This window comes from Calonectris borealis, chromosome 2 (genome assembly GCF_964195595.1).
Source record: "Calonectris borealis chromosome 2, bCalBor7.hap1.2, whole genome shotgun sequence".
NCBI classification, from domain to species: domain Eukaryota; kingdom Metazoa; phylum Chordata; class Aves; order Procellariiformes; family Procellariidae; genus Calonectris; species Calonectris borealis.
The window spans coordinates 133,472,246-133,495,962 of NC_134313.1; the positions used below are offsets into that span (position 1 = coordinate 133,472,246).

The 23,717-nt window shown below is 38.1% G+C and overlaps 1 protein-coding gene across 2 annotated transcripts in view; it reads left to right on the top strand.

The window, feature by feature from the left end:
- HIBADH (3-hydroxyisobutyrate dehydrogenase) overlaps positions 1-18,573 on the top strand; it is a 90,444-nt gene extending 71,871 nt beyond the window's left edge. For both annotated transcript variants that reach the window (XM_075143503.1, XM_075143502.1), the window contains exons 5-9: positions 4,228-4,361; positions 4,948-5,024; positions 12,098-12,254; positions 17,580-17,734; positions 18,446-18,573. In XM_075143503.1, the coding sequence (XP_074999604.1) occupies positions 4,228-4,361; positions 4,948-5,024; positions 12,098-12,254; positions 17,580-17,734; positions 18,446-18,509 (587 nt within the window). In that variant the 3' untranslated portion in view covers positions 18,510-18,573. The remainder of the gene's footprint in view (positions 1-4,227; positions 4,362-4,947; positions 5,025-12,097; positions 12,255-17,579; positions 17,735-18,445) is intronic.
- Positions 18,574-23,717: the final 5,144 nt, after the last annotated feature.

Sequence of the window (23,717 nt, forward strand, 5' to 3'; positions counted from 1 at the left end):
TCCATTCACATTTTCGTCTAAAATTTTGAACTCGGCATCAGGTTCACTGAGCAATCTATTGGCGATCAAAGTGAGAAGCATGTGGATTGAACTAATCCTTGCCCCACGAGTAACTCAGATGCGACAGGATGCTTTGAAGAGCAGTTCTTTTTGTACCTTTTCTGATAAAAGAAATTAATTTTTCAGATCTTAGTCCAAAACCACCTAGTAAGCGAGTGGGAAACACATCTTCAAGTGGGTACGCCGTACTGCAGTGCTACTCTATAACTTCTCACCATGCTTTTTCCCAGATTCATTTTTTGCATGCCCCCTCACTAGCTAGATCTCTTACCGTAGGTATCTGCAAACTTGTTCCTGTCAGTTTATATCTCTGGGAAAAACTCTGATGGTGGTGTGACCTACTGACTCAGAGCTGAGCTATTCTCTGGGATCTACTGGTGTGACCTCCTTAAAGAATTCTGCACACAGGTGTGGGGGGATCGTCCTAGAGAAGCCAAGTGTAGGATTGCAGCCATGGGCTCCAGCAGTCTTGCTTTGCAGCAGAGGAAATCTTACACATGCTAATCACAAATACAGTTTCTCAGAAACCATTCCCTGAGGATAAGAAGAGGCTTTTTGTATTTTAGAAAGAATAAATAGATTCTGAAGGACTTTTGACCCTAATCAGAAGGTGTACATAAAGCACAATCTCAAGTGATGACATCTTTAAAAAAATCAAAAGATGAAAAATAATCATCAGCTTTTTAAAATTACATTAGCTGCTCTGCTTTCGCCATTGCTCTCTTTAGTGTTAGAAGCTGATAACAATTTATGGGCTTGTGTTGTTGGTATGGAATCTGTGATTGTGAAATAAAGCTGTGCATTCCTGTCTAATGATTTTTTATTTCTATTTTTAGCTGAAGTTACAGTTCTTGTACTCCTAGACTACCTGACAGATTTTTTTTAAATTGCCAGTGTTATAGATTTGCTGCGTTGGTTGTTTAATTCTGATAAAATAGCTGATAGTTGGCAAGATCCCTAGATGATAAAATTTACCATGAAGACAGGTTTTTGTTTTTAAAAAGAGAATTTTCCAAGCCTTCTGCATTATACAACAAATTGGTCTTTTTTTCTACTTAACTAATTTATTTTTTCTACTTGGAATGTAAGTGTTTGAACAAGTGAGAGAGTGCAGCTGTCAGAAGATTAACCAGCTGAAAACTATTGTCAGCATTAATTTTGCTCTAATAAATGACTCTCTGAAGCTATTTAGCAGTCTGTAATCTAGATACAAGGCTATTGACCTATGATGGATAGTACTGGATTTTGTTTGTAAGCTTTGACTTAAATTGTCTACTTAATTTGCTGCAGGTCGGATCACAGGATTAGTGGTAAAGGCCATTATGTGGTTTGAATAAAAATAGCTAAAGGAATGGAATGAAAATCACTGTGTTCATTAATGTAGCAGTCTTTGCGGTCATGTACATAGTAAACTGGTAGCCAACAAGATGACAATGACCTGTTTGTGTTAGCTCTAAATCTAGGCTTTGCTCTTAGCCCAGCTCCTGTGAGTTGCCCGGGGAGGAGTTGTTCAAGTGAGATTAAGGATTGGCTGCAAACAGGGTGTCTCTCAACCTGAGCGGGAAGATCTTTATCACTGTAGATATTTCAGTACCTCAACAGTGTTGTACATATAGACGGATTTTTTTTAAAGCTGTGGGTCTGACTGAGTTCTTCTGGATGCCCCAGTTCTGGACTCACTGGTACAAGAAAGACACGGATTTACTGGAGTGAGTCCAGCTAAGGGCCATGAAGATGATGAAGGGACTGGAGTATCTTTCATACGAGGAGAGACTGAGAGAGCTGAGACTATTTAGCATGAAGAGAAGGCTCAGGGGGGATCTTACCAATGTGTATACAAACCTGATGGGAGAGAATGAAGAAGAGGGAGTTAGACTCCTCTCAGTAGTGCCCAGTGACAGGACAGGAGGCAATAGGCACAAGTTAAAGCACATGAAATTCCATCTGAAACACAAGAAAATACTTTTTTACTGTGAGGGTAGTCAAACACTGGAAGAGGTTGCCTAGAGATGCTGTGGACTCTCCATCCTTGCAGATATTCAAAAGCCGACTGGACACAGTCCTGGGCAACCTGCCCCAGCTGATCCTGCTCGAGCAGGGGGTTGAACTACATGATCTTTAGAGGTCCCTTCCAACCCCAGCAATCCTGTGATTCTGTGATTCTAGGTTGTAATATAGGTTGAGCAGCTACTTCATCAGTGGGAGCCTCTTTCCTCTACTCTGTTGCCTATTTTCACATAATTGGTAGTTATTTACTATTTTTGAGACCTTGATCTGTCAAATTTGTCTGAAATTCTTCAGTGACTTCAAAAGATAGTGTATGTTGGAAGGCAGGATGGGAGAAATAAATGCTTGACAGATGCAGAAAGGGGCATTTGTAGACAGTCACACAGAGCAGTTGCACAGAGACAGTGCATCAGTTGAAATTTTTATGGGAAAACAAACAAAAATTCTTCAAATTCTTCAGTGTGAGGAGCTGCAGTGTAACTGCCCTTGATGTTGGAAAGGAAGTCCAATACTGACCACTTCATTCTTTAGCTGTGGTACAGCACTTACATGGGCTTAAGGCTTTAAGGTGAGAGAAGCTCTGATTAGCCTGCTATGGTTGCCCACTTTATCAGAACTTTTTGTGCACAAACTTGGTTGCCGTGGTGGCTGAGCTGTGGCCTTATTTTTTTTTTTCCTATTGTTTTTTATTGCATAATTTCTTTTATTAATGGGGAATGAGGAAAACAGAAATGTCCTGTTTAAGTGGGATATATTTCTAACAATAATTTTTTTGCTTTTTGAGGTTAGATTGTATTTTTTGTTTGTTTTTTAAAAAAGCTCTGTCTTCAATTGATAAGCTTTTTAAGAGTGCATTTTCATTTGTCGCTACACAACATCCTGCTCAGTGAAGACAGTTCCAGTTACACGCTGGAAACTATTTCAATAGAAACATTTATTAATGTTTATTATGGTAGCTAGTTGATGACAAAGAACTGTGAACCATAGCTGGAGAGCAACCGGACTTACTGTAGAAACAAAATGGTCCGCCACGTGGAGGAAGAACAAACTGTTTCACTTGGACTTTCTGTTTGTAAGAACACTGTACCTAGTTAATTACGTTAATTTGAAAGTAGGTCATTAGCTGCAGCTGTACATCCGAACAGGCCAAAGTTGAATGCATAGCCCAGAAAATTTATAGTGACTACACTTCTTGCTGAAGTGAAAAATAGTGAGGAAACTGATGTGTTCATCAGTTTGGAGCAAATTTTCCTAGCAGTTTTACACATTAAAACTGTTGAGGATGAGAAGATTAAGGATATATGAGTAATTTATATTAGAGTTAGGCTTCTTTTAAGAAACAGAATATTTCATGGAGATGATAAATATCACATGAAAAAATTGATGGTTTTGTGCTTAGGAACTGTATAATCAAAGAACTAGGGTGTGTGTTTACTGACCTGTGGTAAAGACAGGATAAAAAACTGGGAATAATGTGTTTGTGTGTGTGTGTTTTACATTGCTTTTTACATAGTTCTTTACATAGTTATAGATGTGTTAAGTTTATGTGTAGGTAGCTAACTCAAAGTTTCTCAAATCAAGTAGACTTTTGCTTCAGATTAGAAAATTAATGAACTGCAGAGATTCAGAAGGCTTGGGTTTATATGCCTGTATCTTTTAGGTGTTCAGTTATGTGAAAATCAGCAAACATTGATAAAAATTAGCCCAGGTTTGGAAAAGCTGATAAAAGCAGAGTTAACTTTGAGCAATAGTTTGTCAATAGTTGTATGTGAAGAGTAGTTTGACAAAATAGAAATTTTATTTAGTAATTCAGATATAGTGAATTTTGTGGGATGCAAAGTTGCAGGAAGGATTCATTGTTTCTTCATATGAAACTATAAAGAGTGACATTGCCAGTTTTCTGTAAGTCTTGTGAATTGTTTATCTGCCAGTATTCCTGAAAGATACAGCCTTCCATAAGGTGGCTTTGTCTTCATCAAATGTTTGAGAATTAAAATCTCTGATCCTGTAGTAGGCTTACTTTTACATAAACTTTGAGGGGTTCATCATAAGTGAAATATTAAGCACATAAATTTTACATCATCAGACCCTTACTGATAAGGTAAATGTCTTAAGGTTTTTACAAATACTGATATTAAATCCAACGTTGTCTTGATTCAGGTGTTGGGGCTGCTCGAGCTGGAAACCTTACTTTCATGGTTGGTGGAGTGGAACAAGAATTTGATGCTGCCAAAGAGTTGCTGACATGCATGGGTTCTAATGTGGTGTACTGCGGAGAGGTTGGAACTGGACAGGTAATGCTTGCTGAGGCCTTACTAGTTGTCTCAGTCTTTTATTTTTGTTGCTTTGTTTTTCTTTAATGATACCCGCTCTTGTATTCCAGAACTAAATGCATTATAATAGATCTTTGTACTTGTTTGCTTGTTTACTTGTCTTCAACCATGTGTTTATAAAATAACCTCAGGGCACTCTTCTCCAGCATGTTGCATAGCTTGGCACCAAAACATCTGTCCTGGTGCTTCTCCACGTTGGCTTGTTGAGATCATACATCTTAGAGGAGAGAGATTTTAATTTTGTTTCTTCTAAATTTGGATTTACTGAAGGACAGTCCTGTTCTGAAGGACAAAGAGCCCCTACATGCCACATATACTAACTGAGCTACTGTACTAAGAATAAAAGTATTTTCTTATCTCTAAAGGAACCATAGGGCAGCTTTCATTGACTTTGTATTATTGTAGATCTGTGCTTATTGGTGCTACCTTTAGAAGAGAGCTGTCAGAACATATTTGATCATACTGTCCCAGACCTAGTTAAAGAAGATTCCTGCATGTTAGCTCTATGAAAATGCAGAAACTCATTGACGGTTTAACTTATTTTCAGGCCGCAAAGATCTGCAACAACATGCTCTTGGCCATCAGTATGATTGGAACTGCTGAGGCTATGAATCTTGGAATCAGGTTTGTTTGATTTTTGTATTGGATTGAAGCATTTTTTCTGTGTTAACAGTTTTTGTGTTTTACAGTTGACTTTCCCTAAGACAATGATGATAAGATGGCATAGATAAACTTTTGCCAGAAATTCTCCTTTAAAGCCATTAACATGCTAAAGGGATTATTTAAGTAAAGCAGGGCTCTTCAGAACAGTAATATTCTCTTGTATTGGCTGTATAGATCGTTGCATTCTGCATCTGAAGTTAAGAGTTTATCTGTTTTGCTGTAGTGCAATGTACAATAATGTTTGTCTTGCATTATAAACATGCACAGGTAATAAAAAGGTAACTTTTTGTTTGTATTCTAAGCTAATGTACAATGTATTCAGAGTATTATACTCCCATATGGCTTTTGTTGGCTTTGTTGGCTTTGTTTACTTTGTTAAATTGTTCCAAAATATATTGTAAAGTAAAACTTCTAGTACAGTGTGTATATCAAATTAAGATCAAAGCATAAAAAAGAACATTTGCCTTCCTGTTTGACTTTAGCACTGCAGTTTGTCCTAATTGCCAAAACTCCTGCTTTGTCAAAAAGCTGGAGTATGTTCCACTACACTCTTGTCAATGCTAAGACTACTCTTTCTTTTCTAGCAGGTGATACATCTGACTTGTATGTGGCAGCATATTCAAACGAGATTATTTTTCCTTTCCAATTGTAATCTATTTATTTTGCTGTGGTCTTTGTGATTTTGTTTTGTTTTCCAATAGAATGCATGAAAGTACCGGTTCAGTATCACAGTATTTGAACCTTCATAAATTCTCTTAGCCAGATCTAAATCATTTGCAAATTTATGGACAGAGAAGTCCTATGTTTGAAGAGATTATCTTGCAATTGTGTATCTTTTAAGGGCTCTTCATGAATTATTTATCTGCACAGTTGCATCCTTAAAATTGGCCCGTTAAAACTACAGATATTGTAGATACTTATCAACTGGGCTTTAGACCGTGTGTTGATGTGGATTTGATACACTATAAAAACAGCAAGAGGGCATCAAATGCTTAAATAAATAAAAAAGAATGCCTACATGTGCACACATACACGAGGCAATGTAATGGATTCACATTTCCTCTTAATTACCATATCAAGATGCAGTTGTTTTATTGAATTGCCCTTGTCTCAGATGTTAGACTATCTTGACCTATTAAGTTGTCATGTTGTAATTGAGATAAAAGAGGAATTTGCTTTGCATCAGTGCTAATTGGTTTATCAATATCCTGTACCATTTACATTTTAAAATTGAGAGTCTGTAAGATACTGAAGCATGTCTGCATCAAGCCACAATAAAAACAGTAGCATTGTATACAACTATTGTAATCCAGTGTAGTGTAAAGCTTTCATCAGGTTCTGGTTTAAGTCATGGTTCACTTAATAAAGCATATGCAACTGATTTTTCTTTATATTTTTATCTACATTTGTAGGAATGATTAGAGTTAAAATTGAAGATAAAATAAAATCAAGAGGTTTGGAAGGCAGATATTCGGGGCGTGTAAGCCCTGTGCAGAATGAGTTGATGTCTGCAGTCACTGTAGGTTGAAGGTGTTTAAAATTTTCATTTTTCATTTTGTCCTTTTCCAGTTTAAATTTTGGCTGAATTTGTATTCAACATTTGTGAGCAAAAATCCAATGTGAAGGTGGCAATATACGAACCTTCCTCCCCGACAATCGTGGTAATCAAGAAGGAACTGTACTTACTGTAGAAGAAACCTTCTGATTGTAACCCAAATTATACAAAGAGCAGAATCTCTTTTAGTCTGAAACTGCATGAGGTTTAAGATAGAGGCAGTAATTTAAAGCCTTATGAATTAATTTAAAACCTTTGCATTGATTTTAATGTGCTGTGATTTGAATCCTGGAGAAGATGACTTCTGCTTAGAAGGAGAATAAGAGCTTTCCACTTTTGGTGTGTACAAATTTCAAATGTACAAGTTAACAGTTGTAATACTAATTATTAGAAGTTTTGCTATATTAATAAATTTATTAGATTTTTTTTCAAGTCTAAAACTCAAAGGATAGTGTGGCTGCCTAGTCTGGAGACTGTAGGAAGCTGAACTTGATTTATTATATTAATGCATATCTGATAAAGAAAGTCTGACTCTGACCTAATAATGGTAAAGGACACTGGAAATCTAAAAAAATCATAATAGGAACTTGTGGAGCTTAGACATGTTCTTAACTTTTAGATAGAATAAAGTATCTTCATGTCATACATTGTGTATATCTGCTACATCATTTAAATCTTGAGTTTTAGGGACTTTGGATAATAATTATTCAAAATATTGCTGACTGAACTAGATGTAACTAGAAAGTCGTATTAGAGCACCTTCCAGAAACCAATATGTACTCTGAGCTTAAGTCTTCAGAACAGTGTGATATTAATTCTATTAATAAACCACTTCTTCTCTGATGTTTTCATAAATGATGCAGCCTAAATTCTCTTTTTCTGAAGCAGAGAGTTACTGTTTTATTCATTTCAGATTTTTAAATGACATCTGCTATTGTTTTATTTATTTTATATTTGAAATTATAGAATTTTTCCAAACTTCAACATAAGTAGCAAATAGAATGTGGTGAGGAGGAAGGAAAACTGGCATTAATGAGCAAAAATTCCACAAAAATTCCCCGAAAAATAGGCAATATTGCTATGTAATTTCTGCATTTATATTCCACTTGCTTCTACTAATGAAGGTGTCCGTTTTCACTGGAAGTGATTTGGTTTAGATTCCGTAACTAATTAGAAAAAAAAAAAATCTATCCTGAGTTCTGACCACTGAAATGCTTGTTTTGTTACATTTTGTTTTTTCCATTAATTTCCTGATGCTTTATGAATGTTGCTACTAAAAGTTAGAAGGTATAGCAGACATTCTGGAAATGAATTCACATTTCCATTTGTATTTTCTTCTTTTTTAGCATGATAGTGCAACTTGTCAGTAGAAAAATCTTGAGTAGATTTTCTATACGGTTTTATGGATAATGTGCATATTGCAAAATACTGCAGTGACTTACTGTGTCAAACCAACACAGAGTACACGTAAACTTCACAAGTAAGAAATAAAACCATAAAGTGATACTGTCTACAGCCAGCGACTATTTTTCTTTTTCTTTTGCTGATCATCTCAGTGTCAGTAGCTTTCTTTTACTGAGCTCTGAGTTCCTGTTTAACAATGTCTAATACCAGCAAAAAAAAGCTCAGAAATGAAATATTGCTGATACTTGGCTTGTGTTTAGGTCAGATGGAAGTTGCTGCCTGTCAGGCAGTTTGCGGTCCCTTCAGAAATTGCCTGCACAGACTCAGGGAAGGGCTTATGTGGTGACACAAGATAGGACAAGGTTGCTTAATATGGTTGGGATATAAGGGACCGGGAGAACAATAAGGGCTCTATGGCAATAACCTCACTGCAAAATCACTTCTGTACTTCCAACAGCAGAGAAAGTCGTCTCTATGAGGAGAGACTGCAGTGGCACCCAGATTTATGCCAAAAGCTGCAAATACAGCTCTTCCCTAAGCAATTTTACTGTATATGGATTTGTGCCTGCTTGCTTTTTTAGATATATGAAGTGAAAAGACAGTAAAAGAACTTTGCCCTCTGATGCTAAGCCTAAACGTAGTTTCAGCCTCTAGATCTGGTTTCTGTGAGCACCCCTGGGCTGTAAATGGAAGACATGAGCAGAAAGGGGAGCCCACAGTATAGAGAGGAGTGTGTGCTGCGGACTGAGGGATGATTAACCCTGGGCACATCCCCACTGCAAATTTTAGAAAGAGTCCTTGAAAAAGAATTCCTCCAAGAGCACTGTGGCTCTGCTGTCTTCGGCATGTGGCTATAGCTAAGTCTTGTGAAGGTTAGTAATGACACTTGAAAGCACTTACCTTGTTTAAAACGCCAACAGCAAAGTCATTTTTAGCTGTGGTAGAAGGGTCCTAAGGTTCTGCTTGAATATTTGCAACTTCATACGGTATTTATCCGAAGCACCTTGAAATGGGAAACTCTCAACTGTTCAGCTACTTCAGTTGTTACACCTTAAAATGAAACCAGGATGTATCTTTTTTGTGAGATGCCATTTCAATTTTTTCCAGACTGAACTCTTAGAGGAGTGTATGAAAATTTCAGTATATGATTTTATCAAAGCTCAGCAAAACTTGAGTTTTGAGCAGTGGCTCGAAGCGTTCCTATTGTAACCATTTTTTTGGTATGTGTGTCCGTTGCTGAGTTTCTGCTGTTCGGTTCATTAGGAATGTTATTGAAGAAGCATTGATTTGAGGGAAGCAATTGTTTTTGCTCTATTATAAGTACAGTTAATACATGGACTTCTTTTCTGCTTATAAGGGAGAAGAACATTTTGGTAATTGTAAATTCACACGCGCATGCACAAGCTCTTGCCATGTCCAATGGCAAGTTGTTACGGGGACTGGCAGACTGTCATCATTTTGATAGCTTGAGCAGTATATCTCGTGAACAGCAATGGAGCTCTTATGCAGAGAGTATCATATGTTCCCAGCCAATTTACAGGGAAACAGCAATAACATTTTATCATGGTTGAGAGCCCAGTAGCTGCTTCCTATTAAACTTGCCCTTTCAGATACCTGTCTTGGATTAATTTGTTGATTTCAAATGGAAACTCAGTCTTCTCCACTGAAGCATGACTTTCTAGGATAGACTCTCACTGAATGACAATTACTGTATATTCTAGCTGGTTTCAGACCATTATAAGCTTTGGGCACAGTGGAAGACAGAGGACTTCTTCAGTAACTGATTTTAATATATATCTAATTTTAACTGTCATTTATATATGCACCAGTGGATGAATCCTCAGAAAGATGAAATGCAAAGCACTTCTAACTTGCTCTTATTAATGATACACTTGCTGCAAAGGAGAAAAAAAAATAGGTTCGGGTCTCCTGAAGAGAATCTGCATGGTGTTTAAAAGCAATGAAGTTTGAAGAAGCAGGGATTTAAACTGACACAATCTTCCTTTTTCTTTTTCTAGAGCAAAAATATGCCAGATCTAGTGCAGACAATATTTTACATATCTGTATAATACACACATATCTTTTAAAGTATACTTTCACAGAGAGGTAGTTGGCACACTGTGAGAAGAGCATTCTTCGGGAGGGTTATATGCATTTTGAAATAATAAGCTCTCTGTCGTGCGGTATACTCGCAGCTGTAATTACAGGCCTCTGCGTGCAGCTAGATACGGCACAAACAGGCACTACATTGCTAAAAATACTGACCTGGATGTAACAATGATAAGGAAACAAACAAGCCAAGAGGTTTGTTTTGGCCAAAAAACAACCTCTGTGTATTTGAAAGCTCAGGTGTTGTTTGCTCCCAATGCAGGTTTTTGGGATGACAACAATTAAAGCAGTTATTCGGAGTGCCTCTTGATGAAGACTTTGATGCACTGTGTAAGATAAAAGTACAATTCAAATACTGTGAAAACATACTGGTGCTGGAAAATACTTTTTTTTATTTAAAATGTCCGTTGAAAGCATTCAGATGAGTTAGAGTTGGAAGAAGATGAGGGGGAGAATAAAGCTTGATCCCATTCAGGCCAGCAGGGGACTTTCCATTGAATTCCAGGGGCTGCTGCAGCAATTCATAAATAAGACTGCACAGCAATAACGCTAAAAAGCTACCTTTGCCGTACAGAAGGTGATCTTGCTTTGCATTAGGAGGGCAGAATCGCAGAGATGTGCCGTTATGGGAACAGGAACCATGCTGTAGGGCCCACTGTCTTAAATGTAGTTTTTCAAATCCAGACTGCCTACTGGAATAAATAGACATAAATTTTAGCAACTATTCCATTGGTAATGAGTTTTAGTTATCTACAAATTAAAACCTTGAGCGCTACAGTGCCTGGAATCGGTGTTAGGATCCCCATGGCTATGGAGAACTGCAAAAAGTCTGTGGTGTAAGAGCTAATGTAAAAAGTGTTGTCTTCTATAAAGGTTAAAGCTCAGCTGGAATTGTCTGGAAAAGGTGTTTTATTTTTAACCTGTTTGCCTGTCCATGGCAAAGTAGGCTGTGATATATCCCTTTCAAAATGTCCTTTTCTCATCTTGGATTGTTCCCTTGCTTTCTTCTTTGTCGTGAGTGTAACTGAACATTTGTACAGGGCCGGATATACTTCTGCTGCTCATTGTTGGTATAAACGTAATTGGTGTAAAATTACACTTGCAACTTGATATCAGCATAAATGTGAGGGTTAATGTAAGAGGGTAATGTAAGAGGGTTAATTTTCTATAGTATTGAAGTACTTTCAGGGTCCACGTTGAGCAGCAGTTTATGCCACCAGCTCCGTGATAAAACAAATGACGTTTCTACTTGGACAAGCTTTGTTTTATCAGGATCAGTAACCTTATCAACAGTTGACCCAGAAACTATAATGTATGTTTGCGAATAGATAACATATGTCACAGTGAGAGGCAGACTTGCCTCATAAGCAAGAGTATATAAAGAAGACCTAATAATAGCAAAGCAAAGAATGTACAGATGTATACAATAGTAATATTTTTTGAGAAGTGTAGTGGTTTTGTTCACTTATTAGAGCAGGATCATTTGCATTATCTTGCCTACATCAAAAATGCACTAGTGTGCACGTATAAACACATTGCACAAGTACTTTCACACTGCCACACTTGCTTGTGAATTTTTTGCTTTGTTCAGCTTTACAGAATATAATTTTGATATGAAGAACAAGTATGTGACCTAGTAGGTAGCAGAACTGAATGTGTTTTAGTAATTGAAATACAAGGGAACTGCTGTTCTCAGAGGACCTTTATTTTACTTGCACTTTCAAAATTGCTAGGTGGAGGGGATTTACTTAATGGAAAAGGAAAAAAGCTCTGAAAACCTACTGCTTAAATGGTGGATTGATGCTCTTTAATTTAAGATACAGCAACCCTACCCCCAATATCAATACTCTGTCATTTTTCATGACTTATAATAAAGGGAGAGGAATGATGGTCCTAAGATATAAAATAAGTCACCCGTGTCTTGTGCATTGTGACATTAACACTTCTGTTCCTTGACCTTTGACAGATTAGGCCTTGACCCAAAGCTGCTGGCCAAAATCCTAAATATGAGCTCAGGTCGCTGTTGGTCAAGCGACACGTACAACCCTGTTCCTGGAGTGATGGAAGGAGTACCATCTGCTAATAATTATCAAGGTGGCTTTGGAACAACACTCATGGCTAAGGTACATAATACTTGCATGTAAAGGATGTACAGTTGCTTCTCTCTAGCAGAAGAGACTCTAGCTTCTAGCAAACTCTCTCTAGCTTCTAGCAAACATTCTTCGCAGTGAAAATTTATGATTACAGGGAAATATGTCTGCACGAACAGAGGGGAACCCACCCTCTTACTCTGAATTAATGAGTTGTGTAGGGGGCTTTTCCTTAGCCTCCAGCCTCTTTCTAGCCACTATTATTGCTGAGCCACTCAATGAGATTATATGCACTGTCTTTTTGAGTTCTGCCTTAATCCAGAAGTCCTGATGGACTTGTGCGTATGGCAAGCGTTCAGCAAGCCATTTTAGGTGCCTCTTGCATGACTGCTGTAGAACTTAGGAGCCTAAGCTTGAGAGCGCAATTTGGGGAAATCCAGGTGACCTAATTAGGTGCAAATAGTGGCATAAGCATCTAAGATTTTGGGCCCAATCTCTTCCAGATACCTTAGTTGTCTGAGTTGTCTTTGTTGGTGGCAGAAGTAGTGCTTCTTATGTTATTGTCCACAAAGTGGGAGATCTGGGTTTTAGGTCCTTCTCAGCATGAGGAAGTTGTAACCTACAGCTATCCCATCCCAGGAGAGTGCGCTTACTGCTATGCTCTTGGCTGTTCTAGGGAAAGCACTGTCCTGAGTCACTCTGTGGTCAGGAAGGCAAAGCTCTTAGAGGCCAGAGGAAAGTAGGCAAGGAGGTCAGGGCTCTGCATCCCACTGATGAGGACACACAGCTGGAGGAAGGAGCTGTAGAACTCTGACTCTTGAACTACTTCTGCATTTAGTACAATGATTGCCTAAGGTAAATTATAAAACCAGCCCTGGAAGAGATCTCTCATCTAAGCATGTAAGTGCAGGAAATAATTTCACACTGAGTATTAGTTGCATGGGGATATTGTCCTGAGGGAGGCATTTGAGTTCATACAGGACAGGTTTTAGGCATACCAGTTTATGAGTGCTCCCAACTGGTTAGGCATTCTGGCCATTTTCAGCTCTTCCACGTACAGTGGAAATTAAGGACTTAAAACTAAAACAACATTCTCAGAGCTGGTGATCAAAATCAGATATTGCCATGCAAATCTCCACCGTGCTGGAGTTCCTGTATGTAATACCTGCCAACTGATACTTTTTCCTGTCGTTTTGCAGTTGATTTATGTCAATTGGTGCATTTGCACATTCGGTAGAATTAGCCAAATTCTGTCCAGAGTGGATCCGGAGTGTTTTGCATGTGGTAGCACCAAAAAATCTTGCTAATGCTGCATGGCTCAAAACCCCTCAATGGTTGCCCTGCTACATTTTACGTTTATGGGCCAACAACCAGGAGCTTTCATTTCTTTGAGGGATGTGTTAAAATATTGGAAAGCAGCAGTTTTTATGTCACATTCACGTCATTGAACATAGGGGACAATCAAGTGTTATTTAAATTATTGATTTATAAAATGTGCTAGGTTATTGTTTGGAGTTTGCCAGGGCTATTGATTAGTGATCTTGGCACTGTCTCAACGCTCTTGTTTCCATCTTGTGTGCTGTTTTCAGAATCTGTTCTGCCTGCTGTGCCCTGTTTCACACTGCAGTCTCTGTTCTCGTGATTCATAACTCTTACTCTTGTCCAGAATAACCTCATAGTATAAATGGGATGGGGGCATTTCCTTCCCTCCCTTTTAAATTTCTTTGTAAAGGGTTTTTTTCTTTTGGTCTGCTTCTAAGAGGGACCTTCATCTCCTCTGGAAGCTGCCTTAAAAGATCTTCCTTTCACTGGAGGAGTAGCAGCCTGGCTTGTGCCTGTTGAAACTGCCAGCTTGTGGTTATAAAGCATCAGTGACAACTAAAAGGAGCGTTCCTCAGAGAGGTTTGTAATTGCTGTTCACCTCTTCTGACTGACTCTTGCCAGTCCTGCCTGCCAGGCAGCCTGAAGACTGACTTCTTTAGGCTGGAATCCTCAATAAGAAGGAAAGACATAAAATTCCTCTCATGCGTCTTGAATAATGCTATGTTGTTCTATATGGACAGAAGATTACTTGAATGAGTAAGCAACCACAACAGCTGATCATATTCAAGGATTATTTGGTACAGTTGTGACCTCTTTTAAGACATTTCTCCTTAGTTTGTGGAAAGGCTTTTGCTACTATCCCTTTCATCCTGTTATGTGACATACCATGCAGTTTGTGAATTGTTTGAGTCGGGGACCTTTTTCCTGGGAAATACAGAGCATGCTTTTGCCACTTAAAAAAGAAAAGCAATATTCAAAGGAGAAAAATGTAGGTACAACCCTGAGGTTGAGAAGAGAATAGTCCACAATGAAAACATCTAAGAGTGACTCAGTAACAGAGTCACTAAACACAGTTACTAAACTTCAGGTTACTGCTCACATGTCAGATGTGGTAGATGTCAAAGGCTTTCTTAAAAGTATTTTGTCACCAATGGATCTCTCAAACAAAGCCAGGGGATCCTTATGTTAAGTGTTTGGGACAGAAAAGTTTGTCAGACACCTCTGAAAAGCTCTTCAGTCTTGAAATCTGATACTGAAACCTAGAATTTAGTCAATTTAATGTAAAACCTGCTCTAAAGTTTTTGCATTTAAAAAATCTAGTTTACTTCCCCTCGCCATCTTTGTGTCTGAGGCACTGCAGGCCAGAAATTGCGTCTTTCATTCACAGCACAGTTGCTAATTAAATGTATTCTTTGAATCCTAAGAAGAGCTAGATTTATAGCATATTATTCTTGACTTTTGTCAAGACCGCCTTTGAGCTTTATTCCGAATGGCAGTTTCATTTACGTCAACTGCAAAATAAATTTAAGGAGCCAGGTATTTCCAAAGTGAGCACTGGAAGCAGATTCTGAAAGAGAATCTGTTTCCCTATTCCAAGCTGAGAAAAACTGGTTAGAATAGTCAGTACAGTGAGACATCTGGAAGATGTTGTCAATTCCAAAAGAGTATAAGAGGAGCCATAAACTATACTCTGATTTTTACTTTTCCAAAAAGGTCAGCAAAGGGCAAATTTCTTTCAGGACTGTTTTGTACTGTTTCACTTGAGGAATCTCCAACCTCAGGAGAAAAGGTGCAAAATACTGTACAACCTGAAACTAAAGATAAGCTTTACTTAGAATCACAGAATCATAGAATAGTTTGGGTTGGAAGGGACCTTTAAAGGCCATCTAGTCCAACCCCCCTGCAGTGAGCAGGGACATCTTTAAGTAGATCAGGTTGCTCAGAGCCCCATCCAAATACTTATGTTTTGGGGTTTTTTTTCCTTCAAAGCTCTAATTTATAGAATGGAATTTAAAAAACCAAAACAACCTTCCTGCACTTTGGAGTCAGGAGTGCTTGTCCATTTAATTGTTGAGATGTTTTCTGATGTTTCAACCATCTTGGACCCAGAGTTTCATTATTAAAGTGAACAAACCCACTTTATGAAATTGTATTTGTGCTAGCAGTCTATTCAGAATTTTTAGGGATTGCTTCTGTGAATGCCCCTTCAGAGAGAAATACATCATGATCACCACTACCCAAACCAAGCACCTTCACTAGTTTGGAATTGGATGATTTTGCCATTCTAATATTCCATTACATGATTTAAGCTTTTTTGAATAAAATGGATAATATGGCAACAGATTTCACAAAAAGGGTTTAGAAGAGGCTAGGGATATGTCATGGAATGTCTTATTGTAAGTGAGGTTAAAGTAACTGTTCCTAGATTTGTCAGGTCATCAGTCTTTCAACAGAATTGCTAGACAAGAAGGAATGATCTGCCCTGGTGCAGATGAAGAATATTTTGAATCCTGTGACATCTGATATGTATGTTTTCCCCATTTTCCTAGATCTTGAAGTCATTGAAGGGTAATAGGAAGAGTAACTATAATTCTGATTTGTATCAGAATGACCTTTATAGAGCTGATTTACAGATCAAAGTGACATTTAGAGAGTAGAGTAAGATCTTGAATTTCCTTGTGCTAATTCAAATCTAGACACACAGAAAGTAAAGACCTGTCTTGTAAGTCATCCCTGAGAAGCCAAAGGCGCTCTCAGCAGTACTACAGTCGCTCAGGTCTTCTGTATCAAAGATCTGTTATTTTTAGAAAAATAAAAACACTGCAAATTCTATAAACCGACATAGTCCTGGAGGGACAGCAAGTGTAGGCACTTCTTAGTAACACTTGAGAAGTTCTTTTGCAACTTTCTTGAAATCTGGACCGCAAAATTGATTACTCTTAAGAGTAAGACCTTACAAAGGCAACCTTGAGTGCAGGCATTACTTTCATACTTAGACAAGAGATCTGTTTATATACACAGGTCCTTGTTAGCTTTTCTTTCTTTGGTTGGTTTCATGTCTGAAATTCAGCTTAGAATTCAAGACATTCTCCGGCCTAGCTTGTCATTTCTGTCCAGCATGTGTGCAGCTGACTATTTCTAGCTAACTGTGGTTAGTCATAGTACCTGGTACTTGCCTTTGAGTTCCGTCCTATTGATTGCAGATTATAGCTGCAGTTGACCAACGACTCTTGGAGGACAGTTTTCAAATTCATCCTTTTTGCAACCTCCCCTCCTTTTTTTGCCCCAAATTTAGTGTTTAAAAATGCAGTAGAATTATTTTCTGTATCCGTTTATCTTCAGTCATTAAAGAAGACTTTGAGTTGTAGCAGACCCAGGACAGTTCCCTAAGAAATCCTTTAATACATCCTTCCAGTTAGGCTGCAAACCATTCATATTCACAAAGTGGCCTATGCCGCTAATTTTGCTATTAACTGGTCACATTACAGTAAATGAATGTGGGCTAAGTGGCTTCAATTTTGCTGTTATTCAAATCCCTCCTGCTTGATTTTTAACCTGTTTTTAGAAAGAAAGATGTCGTCTTGCTCGAACAAGAAAATGATGCCATTACAACCTATGTGAAGTGCTTAAGTGAATAGCCAGGGAAATTTTACTTTTGGAGATGACATAAAAAAGTGGAGAAGAAGAGTCTCAGTCTTGCTACCAGGTTGTATAGTGATCTAGAATCTTAAAATTCCTCCTGTCCTGTAGGATGTTGCATGCCTTGCAAAGTTCGGGTTGTTTCTGTTGAGTAACATCGAGTTACTGTTTTAAAAATGAAAAACTAAACAAGGCTCCCTTCTTCCAGGACTGAAATTTTAAGGCTGGAGTATTGTATTTGTTGGCAGTAGAGTCCTCTTCACAATGGAAGCCAAATAACCTATAATATGTACATGGCTATTTATAGCCTTGTTGTTTCTCCCCTGACTTTTTCTCTTTTTCTTTCCTTCTGTTCTTCCTCTCTGCCCTCTTCCTCCCTCTTCTCCTTCCCCACAGGACCTTGGCTTGGCCCAGATTTCTGCCACCAACACAAAGACACCAGTTCCTTTGGGATCCCAGGCACATCAGATCTACAGGATGATGTGTGCAAAAGGCTATGCCCTGAAAGACTTCTCAGCTGTGTTCCAGTTTTTACGTGAGGAGGAAACCTTGTGAGTTGTCCTTTGGAAATGGACACAATAACAAACCACATTTTTTATCCTTATAGCTCGTTTGAGAAGTATGTGGGTTTAATCAAATACTGTGCATCCTGATCCCATGCAGACTAATCATCTTTGGTTGTCTAGATCACAATGAACTCCAGGGTTTTTTGATAATTCTTGAAAAAGCAAGCCAGAGGACAGGATTGTTTGGCAATTAGCCAGACAGTGATTTCTTTTTTTTTTTAAGAACCATCAAAGTGTTTTTTTTCCACTAGATGCAATAAATAAATATTTTTTTTATGAAACACTTAACTGTTTGCATATAAAATAACTTACATTATGGCTACAAACTTAGGTGACTCTTGAACAGTAAGAGAATGTTATATAGTGATTTTATGATATATAGTGATCTATAAATTAAAAAAGAATACTTTATGGAAAAAGGGAAGATTTGTTCAATGAAGAAACACAGCTTGAGATGGATTTTTTTTTTTCCTTGGACCTACTAGCCTTGAGTTGATCAGTAGTGAATTTTTTCTGGGATTCAGGTTGCAGATTAAGTTTATAGGCACACGTTTCTAAGTGGAGAGCTGTTACAGCATGTTTACCTGATAGACTTACTTAAAATAACATATAATGTGTGTCCCTCTTGTAAAGCTCCGTTATTGTATTTTGCTAACCCAATTTTATATTTTCTTGTATTCTGTCACACATTTTCAGAACTCGAGAACAGCACTTACCAGAAGTTCTAACGAAGTGTACATTTGTTTTAGGTAATTACTGAAGTATTTTAAATCTAAACAAACCCCATTATTTTGAAAGGAAATAAAAATCTATACTGGTAAATACTTGCTGAATGATTATTTGCTTTTTGTTTTGATGCACTCCTGTACACACACAATTAACCAAAAACTTGTACTAAGTGGTCTTATTTTTTAATTTGCTTGGTTTTCTACAGATCATCTTGCAAAACCAAGCTTTTCAAGAGCTCTTGTTGTGAAATGCAGAGAGTAATATATTTGCACATGTATTACCTTAACCATTCACTATCTCCTTGGTCTTGCAAAAGTACAGGTACACACTTGGCTTTATGAATATAAATACTCATCTTGATTTCGCTAAAACTACTCACATTCAGACTTACTTGCAGGCTCTAGGCTTAATGGTCAATTATGCATTTACATTCCTATTATTTTGTTTGTATGACAGATCCTTTTATATATGCACATTTGAGTAACAAAATTGTGTGCTTGAATTAGCTCAAGTCTGTGAATAATCTTCTGAGAACTTGGACACTATATTTTAACACATTAGTAACATCGTACAAAAGTCATTAAACAGTACTGGTTGATCTGTTGTCCTTTCAGTTTTCTTTGAAAACTGTTTTACATTCTAGGTTATTCAGGGATTTGGGGCTCATTAATGTTATATATGACTGTAGGACTACTGGGAGCAATCTTACTTTTAAAAAAAAAGTTTGTCTCTCTTCTGATAAAACTACTGTTTTCTACAGGATTGCATTCATTCAGAAATTAGACACAAAACTACCTGCAGTAAAAACTATTAAAATTGCAAAGTCAACCATTCAAGTGCTGGAAAACGCAGAAACATGGAACCATAGTTGCAGATGTGTGGTTCGACCTTTGATAAGAAGATCACATACTATAACATTTTTTCCTGTGGGACTCAATACAAAGGATGGATCTAGTTTCATAATGAATTGGGTGTCAAGTAGTGAAGGATGTTTTTGCCAGTAGGATCCTTGTTCATTTGGAAGTTTTATAATGGTTGAGGTAAGGAGTTGTAGGAGACTCCTGCCTCTGTATTTGACCTGGAGATCTGGCTGGCATCAGCAGGGCTGCTGAGAGATGCTTCCTTCTACTGTCCACCCCAGTCTGTAGCAGCGTTTGCTATGAATATGTTTGCCAGTAACCCTGAGTTTACCTGTAACCCTGGGCTTGCAGGAAGCATAATCATTTGTTTTCTGAAGACAGTATATGCATACATAAATGTTGGGAGCCATGAGGGAAGAGAATATGCTCAGTGAGACACTCTCTTTGAAGCTTTTAGCTTCTGAAATCATAAAGTCTCTGTTAAACATGTGGAAACTTCGTTGTTATTTTTATGTTTCTCCCAAAGGCTTGTAGCTTAGGCTTCCTGGCGTTCATTTCTCCTCCCCCACAACCTCTGATCAAATTTTAAATTCCTACTCCAAAGCATAGGGTGCTGAAGTTGGAGTAAAGGCTGCCAGAATGCTATTTTGGCAAACCAACAAAATGTTCTGTGGTCTCCTTCTTGGAGGAGGATTTTGGCTGAAATCAAAAACAAACAAAAAAAAAACCCACAAAAAAAAACCAAAAAACCAAACCAGCTTCAGGGCAGACAGCCAGCATGTAAAATTTTAGAACAAGCAGTTAGTTTGGCAAAGTTAGAAACAACTTTTTAAATAAGTCTTATATGGGAAGTGCCTTGAAATGTTTAATGATGTCTAATACCTGAAGCCAGTAATACAATGTATATTAGAATACACATTTTTTTCCTAATTCTGCAGGGAAATATTGTGTGACTGGATACATATCATGATGGTGGTATTCATGCTAGCTATGGCTATTCTGCGTGTGCATATGTACATAATGTATCTTTTGCTTTGCATGGGGTATACTTCTGGTCTATGGAAATTAAGCAAGTCCTAAAACTATTGTCACTGCCAGAAACAGGTGTTGAAAACTATAATTTGTTGAGTTGAACAGAAAGATTGTAAAATTGGTTGAATTTCCACACTAATTACCTCCCAGTACATACACACAAATTAGGTGTAACAAATTAACTGCATATTTTATAAATGTCCCAAAGGGAAACTTGAGGTAACTTCTTTTTAAATTAGTTTGAATGTTAAACTAGCCCTCCCATCATGCTTACTTTGGAAGCTCACCTATATCAAATGCATTTATTGACTAACAGGAAAACATTGACAACCAATAAAAGTAGTGATGGTTTTTAAAAAAAATCCTAAGCAGCCTTCTCTCATTTATGATTCAGTATAACCTATCTTAAGCAACTATTTTTGGTGGTCGTTTAACAGAGGAGGCCTTCTATTAAAACTGCTGAGTACTATATTGCTTTATTTATGGGTCTTACAAGCCTCGGGAGGAAGAGGAGGTATTCTGACCAAGTAAAAGTATTATACGTGATATTCTGGCTCTGCTTTAATCAATGGGAATTTTGCCATTAAGTACAATACTGCCAAGATTTCACAGCATGTTGAATGCCCACGTGATTCCAGTGCAGATGTGGCCAAGATGCAGCTCTGGAGGAGCTCAAGCGCATCCCTCAGGCAGGGATTGTGCCACATTACTGGCCTCAGGATTATGAGAAATTGGGGTCATGGCTGTGAGAGGACGGAGCCAGCAGGAGCTGCTGAAGTTGATACTGCCAGTCTCCATCCCAGCCGTGTCCCACAGTGGATGAGAGAGATGCTGAGGGGGACAGAATAGCTGCTATGCCTTTCTGCCTGAGAACAGAGCTACCTGTCTTGTCAGCTGTTTAAATCTTACGTCTCTTTGCCACAAGATTTATTAAATGGTTTATGGAAGACTGGGGCCGCCCCTGGAGCAAGCAGAGAAGGGCTACCATCATACAAGGGCTACTGTATTTATGCAATAGATGTCTTCCTATGCTTTTAGTTCACCAGCAAGACCAAAGCTACCCAGGCACAACTCTGAGGGTACTAACTTCATTGGTAGTGATACCTGTTGCTTTTGATTTGTCTTGACATCATCATTGTCTTCTCCTTCATGTAAAAATAGATGTAATTCAGTTTTCTCAAGAGAAGTTGAGAATATGGCCTGTCTTTACAAGGCTGTCTAATAAGTTGTGGAAACTTTGATGCAGTTTAGAAACCTCTGTTGTATTTTCTTGGTGCACAACATGTAGAGCTAGGGTCCTCTGCAGCGTTTTAGGCTTAAGGTTTGATAAGACCCCCTTAAAGTTAGGGGACTTCAAAATGGGAAGACTTTTTATTGACTTCAGTATCAAGTTCTTACTGCAAGCCTTGCAAAATTGAAAATTATATTTCAGTAGTGGGACACATCTACAGTGTCTCCCACTACCACTTTGAACAGTAGTTCAACGTCTACAAATCAGAATAAACGGTGCTTTTGAAAAGCTCAAGCTTTCAATAGCAAAGATGTCTTTGCCATTCTGTGCAACAGTATAATGGATGTATGGTCTTTAGAGGCTGCTGGTATTTTTAAGATTTGTTGCTTTCTGTATATGATTTGTCACAACCCGTCCTGCCAGCTGGCACAGTTACACATTAACTTTTTTCCAATAACAATAATAGCAACAGTTACAAAGTTTTCCTAGGTGGCCAGAGAATTAATATTTTTATGGTTGGTGTATTCAATAGATGTATGACATGGAACTAGGCATCCATATGGCAGTGATTTCTTTTTTGGTTTTGGCATTCATCATGGATTATGAGCACTTGGGGTAAATTGAAACAGGTGGGTAAACCTTTCTAAAGTACTACATGTCTCATAATAACTACTGCATAATTAAAAGTCATCTGGCTCTTTCTGCATTTACACCCAACTCTTCCCTTTGACCTTGACCCTGAGATGAGGTCTGGATTTTCATTTGAGGTCAGAGATAACTCAGTCTGTTTCTTCATTTAGTTTTACTGAGCCTCCATTAGTGTTGACAGTGTTCTGTTTGTTAAAGTAAATGCTATATATGGAGATATTAAATGTGCTAACATATGTTTTATGAAGTTCACTGATTTCAAAAAGACTTGGCGTGCTGGACAAAAACAACTAAAATACAACTGATAAAAAGATAAGTTTGCATGTACTTGAAATGCAGCTACCCTGGAAAGAAATGCAAATATTATTACAATACACTTCAGTCCTTATAGTATTTTTAGAAAAGAAATGAATTGTATTTTGTCTTGTTGAAATTCAAAGGAGAAACCAGACAAGTAAAACAAAAGTAATAGCCTTCAAATGTGGTCAAACGTAAGCTTTATTTGGCCAGAATCAAGTGTTGCTGCTGTCTGTCTTCCAGTTTGAGCCGCATGATGAAACTAGCTTGGATTTATGCAGACGACATATAGCACCAACAGCTGTAGGGAAGCAAGTGATGTGGAAAGTAACTTAAAGAATACTTCTTAAAATCTCTGAGCTGCCTTCTTTTTTCTGAGTGCTTTTTTCCAAATGATTTAATGGTATTAACTGGGCTGTAATCACTGGTTGCAGGCATACCTGCGCCAGCTGTGAGCTAGCTTGTTTGCCTATCTCCAGCTCTCTAGTCCCAGAGGCTTTCCTGGGAAGCTGGGCAAATACTGGGGCAGTGCTGTCTAGACAGGCTGTTTCCAGTACCTAAACTGGCTAGTTGGTGGCTAGCAATAGTAGGTCATTTTCACGTTCCAGTCATCATACATGTTATTCCCTGGCTATAGAGCCTGGAAGCTTTCAATGACCAATGTTTAGTAGGCTAACGCATTGGATGTTGTAGCCATTATCTGTTTTACAGCATCATCTTGGCAGTCTGTGCCCTGTTTTTTCTTCCTCTGTACGATGCCTAGGACAAGTCCCCTTGCTGGTGTGTAATTGTGTGTAATTGTGTCAGGCAGCCGTCGGGCTGCAGTCCACAAGAAAGACTTAACTTCAGTCACTCACTGGTGTGAGACTGAGCTGGAGCTTCAGACACATGGCTTTAAGACATGCTTGGATTCCTCTACATTTCTATGTACAAGGTTTTAATACAAGCTCTACCTTGTTTGAACCTATGTATTGCATGGCACCAAGAGCCCACAGTACATCAGTTGGTTATTTTTTCCTGTGTTAGAGCTACATTTGCCATTCATGCTCAAAAATAGCCAATTTCTGGTCCCTGCCAAGAGAAGGAGAGAAAAACACTGCTGAGCAAATGGAGATCGGTAGGTCACAGGACCTAATGCCAACACGTTACTCTCAGTGGAAAGCCATTGGAT